This window comes from Bos mutus, chromosome 12, assembly GCF_027580195.1.
Source record: "Bos mutus isolate GX-2022 chromosome 12, NWIPB_WYAK_1.1, whole genome shotgun sequence".
In the NCBI taxonomy this organism is placed as follows: domain Eukaryota; kingdom Metazoa; phylum Chordata; class Mammalia; order Artiodactyla; family Bovidae; genus Bos; species Bos mutus.
The window spans coordinates 43880556-43892980 of NC_091628.1; the positions used below are offsets into that span (position 1 = coordinate 43880556).

The 12425-nt window shown below is 35.8% G+C and overlaps 1 protein-coding gene across 2 annotated transcripts in view; it reads right to left on the minus strand.

The window, feature by feature from the left end:
• Positions 1-1106: 1106 nt before the first annotated feature.
• KLHL1 (kelch like family member 1) overlaps positions 1107-12425 on the minus strand; it is a 539840-nt gene continuing 528521 nt past the window's right edge. For both annotated transcript variants that reach the window (XM_070380850.1, XM_070380849.1), the window contains 2 exons: positions 7046-7217; positions 1107-1166 (listed from right to left, as the gene is read on the minus strand). In XM_070380850.1, coding sequence (XP_070236951.1) covers positions 1107-1166; positions 7046-7217 — 232 coding nt within the window. The remainder of the gene's footprint in view (positions 1167-7045; positions 7218-12425) is intronic.

Genomic DNA, 12425 nt, shown 5'->3' on the forward strand with positions numbered 1-12425 from the left:
TATTATTTATTAATTATATTTAACATTTACCTGGATCTATTGAAGACATTGTATAACATTTCCACTATATGCTTTAAACAATTACAAACATTTGGCATAAAATAATGTGCTTATCAATGTAGCAAGTTTGAAAAGTAGGGAATGAGGGTCTGAAGTCTGCCGTCCTTCTGACAATGGCCATTAACACTGCAAATGAATGTATCAAAGATTTCTCCCTCAAAATTCTAAGATGTTTTATGAACAAAATTCTAAAGGGTTTCAACATGCAATGGATATATATATATATATATATATACACACACACACATATATATATATATATATTAAACATTCAGAATAACTAGTTTCCATGCTTACACTGAACTCATCATAAGGCAAAAGCCTTTAATTGTATTGATTCTCAGTGTGATCAAAAAGCAAAGCAATATAGTAAGCTTAATGAAAACAATCCTTTGTGTTTGCCAATTTCAAATTGCTAATACAGTTGCAATAAAATTCAACCATCCTCATGGATGACATATGCAGCTTTGATTTGTTTTCTGAGTGCAAGAGGCAAGCATGAATCTGTTTCTCTAATTGTCCTCATAGTTTAGGAAAATCAGGAAAAGGCATGTTTGTTTAATAAAGCATCATTCCACCTCCTGGTATGACCACATCTGATTAGGAAATTAAGGCAGAATCAATCAGATTCTGTCAGATGAAATATCATGTCTTCTACTCTTGGCAACCTCTGGAATATCATCACAGATTATAAAACATTGAATGAGCTTTAGTCATGAAATTATCCATGTCAGAAATCTTTCTCTCTCCTTTTAACTGCCCAAGAAATACGAGCCTTGGTAACTCTAGTTATTGTATGCTACAATACAAAACAAATTACCAATAACCATTCCTGAACTAACATACAACCAGATAGTGTTCCCACAGCAGTTTGATGTTCTCTTGTTTCCCATAATTCTGTTTCATCTTCTACCTTTTTTGATCTCAGTAGGTAAATCTACCAAAATCTTTTTTCTTGAAGAATTTTCATCTCCAGAAGTTCTCATTCCTGCCCTTTAATATAAAAATAACCACTCCAGCAAATAAAATATCTCCAAAAATATAAGTCAAGGTTGCTTGATGACTACTACACAGGCACCGGCTCTTCCAATATTCAAGGAAGCCATCTGTTGAAAAAAAAAGAAATATGATTTAAGACACATTTTATTGTTATGGAAAAATATACAGATTATAATGTATTTAAATCATTCATTCATATCCATGAAAATATTAATAAATATGATTATCATTTCCCAATATATCTGCAAGTAATACAATAAACATGGAAACAATAAAAATGGCATTTATATAAAATAATATGAATATTGAAGTATTTAAAACCTACAATTATTTGTGGAATTTTGATAAAAGTAATAAATTCTTTAATGATATTTAATGAAGTGAAGCTTCTATAGGAAAGTTGTCAGCAAAGATTTTTTCTGGAGCTTGCCTGGACACATTTTTGATGAAATTTCAAATTGATAGCTTGTAGCATATTTTAGATGAAATAGTTGCTTCACTATTGAAGTCACTGGAAAGTCATTTCCAAAGATATTATACTGAATAAAATGTGTTATTAATTCATTCTAAACAGAGACATTTAATGATGTGATTTCAATATGCTATCATCAATAGAACATAATTACAATTGCTACAGGGCCTATTTTAAAATCCATATTATGAGTGTTATTGATGAGAACTGAGATTTTTAAAAAATAACCCTGAATATGAAATTGGCTAGAAATATATTGAAAACAATAATTTTAAAGAATTTGTAATAAAAATTTATTCCATGGAGGTAAGCTAAGAATTTAATAATTTGAACTTTTGAGATCAATGATTTTTAGATAAAGTTTTCTAAGAATAATTCATTTACATAAAAATATCAGGTAGATTAGAAATTATAGGATATTATTTCAAACCGAAGATAAAATTAATCAAGTGTAGCAAATGAAGTAGCTGAGAGCAAAATAACTTCAGATTATATACACTATCTTATTGATTGAGAAAGGACACTATCCCATCCTCTACATATGAAAATTACCACCATTATCTAATTATACATTAGTTCTTTTAATTGTGCTTATTGTCACCTGCTATCTTTCTATAGGTTAAAACAAATAGAAAATCTTCTCATATCATTTTTTATACCTTTCATTTAATACAGTGTCTTTTTTAAAAAGGTTAATGTTATGTCTCCTGTCTTTTTCACAGATATTTGCTCAAAGTGAAAGGCAAAAAGGAGCATGTGATATATTGATAGCATATTGTGTATTAAGAATAATTTTTGTTGATCACCACAGTCACTTTTATAATCCCATCATATGTTGTCATCTCTATATTATAGTAAATGGAGTATGAAGAGATATAAATCTGGTAACATTTAGGTCTACAATTTTCAATATTTCTGACTCCAAATTGCACACAGTTTCCATTGTCTCTTTTAGTTTCCAATGATTTTCAAGTGTTGCTTCATGTCATAGCCATCTAAGGAGCTTTTACAAAATATAACTACTCAAGGCCCACCATTCAATAGGAATGACATGAGTTCTGCGTAGTATTTTTGAAGAGTTCCCCAGATGCTCTCTATGTGCATTTAGCACTGAAAATTACTATGCATAGTTCCAGGTGAAGTATACTTCTATCTACATTTGCATCTATGTCTCTATACATGATTATATTTGCATGTAAAAATGAATTGCTGCTCCCTCCCCTCCCCCACTGCCCCAAGTTTACTCTTCTTTCTGTTATTTCTTTTATCCTTCTACTCAGTTGCTCAAGACAGGAACCTAGAGCATATCTACAGCCTTTAGTTTCATTTCCCTCAAGCTTACAGCTGAATAACATCAGGTCTTATAATTATCTCTCCTACCAATTGAATTACACCATTCCTACTATCTTCAACTAGTTCAGGTTACAACTTCACCTTGAGTGTGAAAGGAGAGTAGAATAGCCCACTCCAAGATATGCCACTATGGCACATTGATTATTTTGAATTAAAGACACTTGAGTGATATTTCATGCAGAAGGAGCACTGTGACCTTCCTTTGACCCCTTAAAGCAGGAGATAGCTTTTTCATGTGAGATGGTACCCTCTCTCTACTAGGAGTGTAAAAAGCATCCTTATCAACAGACATAAGGAGTTTAGGGCCAAGAAAGGCCGTGTCAGAAAACCTTGTAACTTCTTCGCTAATTTACTACCTAATCCCAAACCACTTTGTCTTCTAAATTCTGTCTAAAACAGTATAAGAGCTTCCTGCTTTTGGCCATTTCTTTTGAGTCCATATGGGGTTTCCATATGCACAAAATTAAATTTGTTTTTTTTTCCTGTTAATTTGTCTTATGTCAATTTGTTAGATTAGCAGAAAAAAAAAAAAAAAAAAAACTAGAAGGAAAGAAGGAAAAAATTCCCACCCTTACAGTGAATTAGTGAAGTATATCCTAATAAATTTCTGATCTTTCTCCTAATCATATTCTATCAAGTGCAGTCATTTTAAAACACAATTCTGATTATTTACTTTCCCTGCCTAAAGTCCTTCATTAACTATCCTTTCGGTTCATGGTAAAGTCAAGATTCTATAACATGGTTTCTTGCCCTATATCCTAAAGACCCATTTTATCTCTCCAAACTTATTGCTCACCACTTTATTTCTTGCTCAATGAAACATGCCATGTGTTCTCCTTCCCATGACTCTTTAAAAATTCTGTTTCTTAAACCAAACCACTCCCCATATTTCTATCTGTTTAACTATTATCTATTTGCCATTCCACAGTCTATTTATATAATTTCCCGAAAGAAGGTTTCTCTACCTAATACACTTAAGTTCTAGCATAGTGTAAAGTATTTCTCTTACCTCAGCATTTATCATTCTATTTTAAGCATTTGATATATTGTATTGTATGTAAGTACTTTTTAAATATTTGAGAGTTTTCCCTCTCTTCCTCTTGGTTCAGTTTATCTTAATACATATTTGACAATCTGCCCTTTTCTCTCTCCAGCATTATACTTTTGAGTAAACTGCTGCTGCTGCTAAGTTGCTTCAGTAGTGTCCGACTCTGTGCGACCCCAGAGAAGGCAGACGGCCAGGCTCTGCTGTCCCTGGGATTCTCCAGGCAAGAACACTGGAGTGGGTTGCCATTTCCTTCTCCAATGCATGAAAGTGAAAAGTGAAAGTGAAGTAGTTCAGTCGTGTCCAACTCTTCACGACCCCATGGACTGCAGCCTACCGGGCTCCTCCGTCCATGGGATTTTTAATCTAAAAAGGTTGGCATGATACTAGTTATTAAACAGCAATCCAAGATGCAAATATCTTACCAGACTTCCCTGAAACTAATTCTGAATATCTTATAGACTGATTGTATGCAAATGAACTAAACCCATGTACAACAGAGTAAACTGAGCTGCAAAAATAATTCACAATTTATTCACTTAAGAAAGTCTCACACATCTCTTACCCATGCTAGCAACTATGCCAGTCTTTCAATATATGACTGTAAATGACATATTGTATTTGGTTTTTATAGCTGCAGATAGATGCAGCATGACAGCACTATGACCATGTACCAAAGAAACACATGAAAGGATGATTTTACTCAAGCTAGAGGAAACAAAATTAAAAATTTATTTCTATGCTTTAAAGCACACACATTTTGTTCCAGATCATATGCAAAAAAAAAAAAAAATTAAGTGGAAAAATCAAGTTTATTTAAAACACAAATACACACACTCATGTAAGCATGTATGTGTGTGTTCTGTATGTACCTATGCAAGACATGTATCTGCAAATGTCCCCTCATCTATTTTCATTATTTCCAATTCTAGCTAGCTTGGGAAGTTTTTCAAATATACATTATTATATATTTCAATATAATTTTCTTATTTATTCTAATGCTTGCACCAATTGATTTTGTCCATCTGTGGAGTAAGTGAAGGGAATGTGACAGGCAATATACAGCAAATATGAGAGCTTTCTCTAGTAGTCTGGAATCCTGAAAATTTTCCAAAGTGATTTTGTGTGGGTTTCCTGATGACCCCTTGAAAGTCTTAAAAATATAAAGAATGAAAAGATATGGATATAAAATCTTAATTTAGAAATTTTAAAATTAATGTCTATTATATTAAAATAACTTTGTTCTAAAATATTTTAAATACCACCTTGCTATTTGTAAAATACTATATACCCAAAAGAATATAATAAAACATAGATCAGGGAAAATGGCTGTTGGAAATTTCTACCCATTAGTACTACATGCATTATTCTGACTTCAATTTTAGAGCAATGATAAGCATAATGGCTCATTACTATAAACATATATATATAATGAAAATATTATATTAAATCATATTTATGCCCATAGGCCTCTTTATTTAATATTCATTTGTAAAAATGGTTCATTTAAGATATGTAACATTGAATTTGTACTTCCTTAGAAAATCAAAAATAATTCATGCATTGCTCCCTTTGTAAAACTAGGAACTTGGGAATGTAAGGAGTTAAAATATATCTTCTAAACTCTCAGTGCAATAATTATACCTTATTATACGTTTTCTTCTCCCTGGATAAGGAACACTACTTTTTCACAATTAAAGTTAAACACAGAAAACACAGAACCTAGTTCTCCAAATCTACACTGAACTTTCCTCCATTCTACCTGTTTTCATCCTCTTTTGTCAAATGCATCTATCTTCATTGAAATCAAAGAATTTCCCCTTAGGAAAGAGTAATAGTCATAAGGCAGATACTTTAGCTTGACCATGATGAGTTTGATTTTGTACTTCCAACTCAGTCTATTTAATATTGTAGTTGAACATATATCATCAAAGGAAGTTATGTATCTTTAAAAGTAAGAATTTTTTTTAAAAATTTACTTCAATCAATGTTCAAGTTCTTCATATAAATTTTAGTCCATCTCTGTGATCAAAATTAAAAAAAAATAAAATAAAGCCCTCTATGCATTAGGGAATACGAGGAGACGGGTTATTATTCTGCTTCAACTAAGTAAGACTTTGGAATTTAAATGTACCCACTGGTGGGAAAATGGTTTGTTTGTTTGAAATGTTTCTTGATTTTAAGTTTCTGATAAAGCAGAGAAATAAGAAATATTGAGAGATTTAGAAAGAAAAAAAAAGTTTAGAGAAATTGAGTATTAAAGAAAAAGTCTGAAAACATACCCATTCCCCTTATTACAAGCAAGTCTATAGTAACTGTAAGCATAAGGTATTTTCCATCTTAATTAAGGTGTCCTACCCTTATGTTTCCCCACCCCAACACACATTCTCCAGATATTTGACTGGTTTTGAAGCTTCTCTGAACATGATCCTGAATCTCTAATTGCTGTGTATAGTTGAAGGTTAATCTAAGATCAGCCAATTATTTTTCTCCATCTTCTTGAACAAAGTGTTCAGCCAAGAATGAATGCATTATGCAACAGACCATTCAGGCCTCTTTGCTATTTTTCTGGGGGCCTTTTTGAAAAAAGTTCTTTTGTTTTATGATTATGGCTGTGAAGAGTTTCATTTGGAGTTTCCAGCAGCACCATCCCATGGAATATTCTTTCTGCCATAGGTAGCAAGGAACATAACAAAGATAGCCAAGCAAAAAATAGGAAGCAGAAAGCTAATTTCTGTAAGCTTCTATCCACTTGATTTTGTTATTTCTAAAACCATGCAAAGTTAAATTTTTGTGAACAAATATATTTCACTTTTATTGATTAAAATTCAGTCCCTGTCCCTTGGTATGACTTAAAATGAAAATCCCGCTGAAGCATAAATTCCACTTTGTAATATAAATTTTATTGAAGTATAGAATACACAATAGAAAAGTACACAAAAGTATATGATTTAATAAACTTTTAATAAAATGAACATGAACATGAACAAAAATCAGTCACTTTGAGTTCAGAGTAATTCAACTAAGTACACTATTGTATGTACACATCTTCTCCACAGGAAGTAAATGAAAAAAATTCTTATATGTGAAGCAACTTATGCTGGCAACAATTTTACCTGGGTCCATTCATTAGTTTGTGGATCATAGGATTCCATAGTGTTGAGGTATGTCTGGCCATCATAGCCACCAACAGCATATAATCTGTCACCAAGGAGACAGACTCCAACAGCATCTCTGGGCATACTCAAAGGAGCCACCATAGTCCATGTGTCTGTTTTGGGATCGTATCTAAAATAGAAGGATGATAGGATATAACATAGTCTAATCACATTCAACTTTACTATTAGATATTAATGATGCTGTTTCAAAACAAGCCATGGAAAAGAAAACTTGGCATTTTTCCTTAAAGCTCAATTATTTGAACACATGTTGCAGAGCCAATATACACAAAGTTGGGCTTTCTATGGTTTAAAGTATTTTAAAAATATGGCTAGACTCTTAACTAGATGGATGCAGAGTCATTTCACAAAAGTGAATATCATAATTTTTCCTAAGAAAGACAGATATGAAAATAAATATTTTCTACAGTGGAATGAGGTTCTTTCAAGAGAGTACAAATAAAGTGCTATGATCATGAAACAGAAGTAATGGTTAGAAATCTGGGAGAATTATAAAATAATTCACACTGAAATCTTCTTTAAATAAAGTCTGAAAGTCTATCCTAATTTGCTAGAAAAAAAAAGAGGATATTTGCACAAAAGAACACAAGTGCAAAAAAAAAAAAAAAAAAGTGCATGGGCAGCTTTGAGAAAACTAGGTGTGCAGTGTGTTTAGGATCAAATGTATAAGAAGAACCAATGTTTAAAAGGTGATATTTGATCAGCTAATAGATTACTTAAGAAAGGCAATGCCAAAGAATGCTCAAACTACCACACAATCCCATTCATCTCACATGCTAGTAAAGTAATGCTCAAAATTCTCCAAGCCAGGCTTCAGCAAAACGTGAACGATAAAATTCCTGATGTTCAAGCTGGTTTTAGAAAAAGCAGAGGAACCAGAGGTCAAATTGCCAACATCCGCTGGATCATAGAAAAAGCAAGAAAGTTCAAGAAAAACATCTATTTCTGCTTTATTGACTATGCCAAAGCCTTTGACTGTGTGGATCACAATAGACTGTGGAAAATTCTGAAAGAGATGGGAATACCAGACCACCTGACCTGCCTCTTGAGAAATCTGTATGCAGGTCAGGAAGCAACAGTTAGAACTGCACATGGAACAACAGACTGGTTCCAATAGGAAAAGGAGTTTGTCAAGGCTGTATATTGTCTCCCTGCTTATTTAACTTCTATGCAGAGTACATCATGAGAAACGCTGGGCTGGAAGAAGCACAAGCTGGAATCAAGATTGCTGTGAGAAATACCAATAACCTCAGGTATGCAGATGACAACACCCTTATGGCAGAAAGTGAAGAGGAACTAAAAAGCCTCTTGATGAAGGTGAAGTGGAGAGTGAAAAAGTTGGCTTAAAGCTCAACATTCAGAAAACGAAGATCATGGCATCTGGTCCCATCACTTCATGGGAAATAGATGGGGAAATAGTGGAAAGAGTATCAGACTTTATTTTGGGGGGCTCCAAAATCACTGCAGATGGTGACTGCAGCTATGAAATTAAAAGACGCTTACTCCTTAGAAGAAAAGTTATGACCAACCTAGATAGCATATTGAAAAGCAGAGGCATTACTTTGCCAACAAAGGTCCCTCTAGTTAAGGTTATGGATTTTCCTGTGGTCATATATGGATGTAAGAGTTGGACTGTGAAGAAGGCTGAGCGCTGAAGAATTGATGCTTTTGAACTGTGGTGTTGGAGAAGACTCTTGAGAGTCCGTTGGACTGCAAGGAGATCCAACCAGTCCATTCTGAAGGAGATCAGCCCTGGGATTTCTTTGGAAGGAATGATGCTAAAGCTGAAACTCCAGTACTTCAGCCACCTCATGTGAAGATTTGACTCACTGGAAAAGACTGTGATGCTGGGAGGGATTGGGGGCAGGAGGAGAAGGGGACGACAGAGGATGAGATGGCTGGATGGTATCACTGACTCGATGGACCTGAGTCTGAGTGATCTCCGGGAGTTGGTGATGGACAGGGAGGCCTAGCGTGCTGCGATTCATGGGGTCGCAAGGAATCTGATATGACTGAGTGACTGAACTGAACTGAACTGAATTGAATAGATTACTTGATTCCCAGAGTATGAAAGTACTTCATGTTTATTTAATAGAAAAATAAGAAAACTTGACATTTGAGGAAACACAACATGAACAGAACTATGTTTCAGTGACAGTTACTTGGGAATCACTTGAAAGGAGAAATTGGTAAATCAAGAGATTGAAGCAGAGGGTCCAAGTTATTTTTTTTTTAATTTTAACCAAATATTAAATTTGTCACAATTGTTTCACTTAAATAGCTTTCTCTGAAGTACTATTTCAGTCCCCGTATGATTCTTATTCAGCTCTATAGGATTTTTTTTTTCAACTACTATCTACACAACAGACTTTGTTGCTCACTTTGCAGAAAGAGAGAAAAACAGACAAAATCTAATGCTAATTGCACTAAAGAATAATAAATGCATTTCTGAAGGCTTCTGAAATTTTAAGTAAAGCTCAAATAATGAAGACATTCTCATACACGAATACCACAGGAAAATTAAGAAAACACAAGTACATCTTACAAGCCTTCCCTTGTGACTCAGCTGGTAAAGAATTCACCTGCAATGTGGGAGACTTGGATTCAATCCCTGTGTTGGGAAGATTCAGGGATCTGGAAGAGAAGGGAAAGGCTACCTACTCCAGTATTCTGGCCCAGAGAATTCCATGGCCTATACAGAGGGCTCAGACATACCTTGTGTGTGCCAGGACCCAGAGACCCCACAGAGACTGAGACAGAACTGTGTTTGAGTGTCTCCTTCAGAGGTACGGGTCAGCATTGGACTGCTGTAGAGGTAGGGGCTCTGGATGCAGTAGACCTGGATATGGCATAAGCCCTCATGGAGGAGGTCACCATTAACCTCACCACAGAGCCATCAGAACTTACACAGGACTGGGGAAACAGACTCTAGGAGGGCACACACAAAACCGTGAGTGCACCAGGACCCAGAAAGGACCCCATAAGAGACTGATCCAGACATGCCCCTGAGTGTCCAGGTGTATACAGTGGAGGCGTGGGTCAGAGGTGTCCTGCTGCAAGGTTGGGGGCACTGAGTGCAGCAGTGCATGCATGGGACTTTTTGGAGGAGGTCGTCATTATCTTCATTACCTCCACCATAGTTTGGCCTGAGGTCAAATAACAGGGAGGGAACACAGCACAACCCATCAACAGAAAACTGGATTAAAGACTTACTGAGCATACTCCTGTCCATGCTCAGGACCCAGTTTCCCTCTCAGTCAGTCTCTCCCTTCAGGAAGCTTCCATTGCCTCTTATAATTCTCCATCAGAGAGCAGAGAGAATGAAAACCACAATCACAGGAAACTAACCAATCTGATCACATGGGCCATGGCCTTATCTAGCTCAATGAGGCTGTGAGCCAAGCCATATTGGGCCACCCAGGGCAGATGGGTCATGGTGGAGAGTTCTGACAGGACTTAGTCGACTGGAGAAGGGAATGGCAAACCACTTCAGTATTCTTGCCTTGAGAACCCCATGAACGGTATGAAGAGGCAAAAAGATAGGACACTAAAAGTTGAACTTCCCAGGTCAGTAGGTGCCCAGTATGCTACTGGAGATCAGTGGAGAAATGACCCCAGAAAGAATGGAGAGACAGAGCCAAGGCAGAGACAATACCCAGTGCCTGGTGATGGAAGTAAAGTCCAATGCTATAAAGAACAATATTGCATAGGAACCTTGAATGTTAGGTCCATGAATCAAGGCAAATTGGAAGTGGTCAAATAGGATATAGGAAGAGTGAACATTGACATTTTAGGAATAAGTGAACTAAAATGGAGGAGAATGGATGAATTTAACTCATATGACCATTAAATCTACTACTCTGGACAAAAATTCCTTAGAAGAAATGGAGTAGCCCTTATATTCAACAAAAGAGCCTGAAATGCAGTACTTGGATGCAATCTCAAAAACAAAAGATTGATCTCGATTTGTTTCCAAGGCAAACTATTCAACATCACAGTAATTCAAGTCTATGCCTGAACAGTAGTGCTGAAGAAGCTGAAGTTGAATGGTTCTATGAAGACCTACAAGACCTTCTAGAATTGACACACAAAAAAGATGTCATTTTCATTGTAGGGGGCTGGAATGCAAAAGTGGGAAGTAAAGAAATGCCTGGAGTAACAGGCAAGTTTGGACTTAGAATACAGAATGAAGCAGGACAAAGGCTAACAGATTTTTTTTTTTTTTCAAGAAAACACACTGGTCATTGCAAACACTGTTTTCCATCAACAAGAGAAGACTGTACACATGGACATCACCAGATGGTCAATACTGACATCAGATTGATTATATTCTTTGCAGTCAAAGATGGAGAAGCTCTATAGAGCCAGCAAAAGCAGGACCAGGAGCTGACCGTGGCTCAGACCATGAACTCCTTATTGCCAAATTCAAATTTAAATTGAAGAAAGTAGGGAAAACCACTAGACCATTCAGGTATGACCTAAATCAAACCCCTTATGATTAAAGAGTGGAATGACAAATCCTAAAAGGTGATGCTGTGAAAGTGTTGCACTCAAATGCCTGCAAATTTGGAAAACACAGCAGTGGCCACAGGACTGGAAAAAGTCAGTTTTCATTTCAATCCCAAAGAAAGGCAAGGCCAAAGAATGCTCCAACTACCACACAATTTCACTCATCTCACCCGCTAGCAAAGTAATGCTTAAAATTCTCCAAGCCAGGCTTCAACAGTATGTGAATCATGAACTTCTGAATGTTCCAGCTGGTTTTAGAAAAGGCAGAGGAACCAGAGACCAAATTGTCAACATCCATTGGATCATCAGAAAAGTGAGAGAGGTCCAGAGAAACATCTACTTCTGCTTTATTGACTATACCAAAGCCTTTGACTGGGTGGATCATGACAAACTAGAAAATTCTTCATGAGATGGGAATACCAGACCATCTGACCTGCCTCCTGAGAAACTGAATGCAGATCAAGAAGCAACAGTTAGAACTGGAAATGGAATTTCAGACTGGTTCCAAAGAAAGGAGTACATCAAGGCTGTATATTGTCACCATGTTTGTTAACTTCTATGCAGAGTACATCATGAGAAATGCTTGGCTACATGAAGCACAAGCTGCAATCAAGATTGCCAGGAGAAATATCAATAACCTCAGGTATGCAGATGACACCACCCTTATGGCAGAAAGTGAAAAGGAACTAATGAGAATTTTGAGGAAAGTTAAAGAGGAGAGTGGAAAATTTGGCTTAAAACAACATTCAGAAAACTAAGGTCATGGAATCTGGTCCCAACACGTCATGGCAAATAGATGGGGAAACAA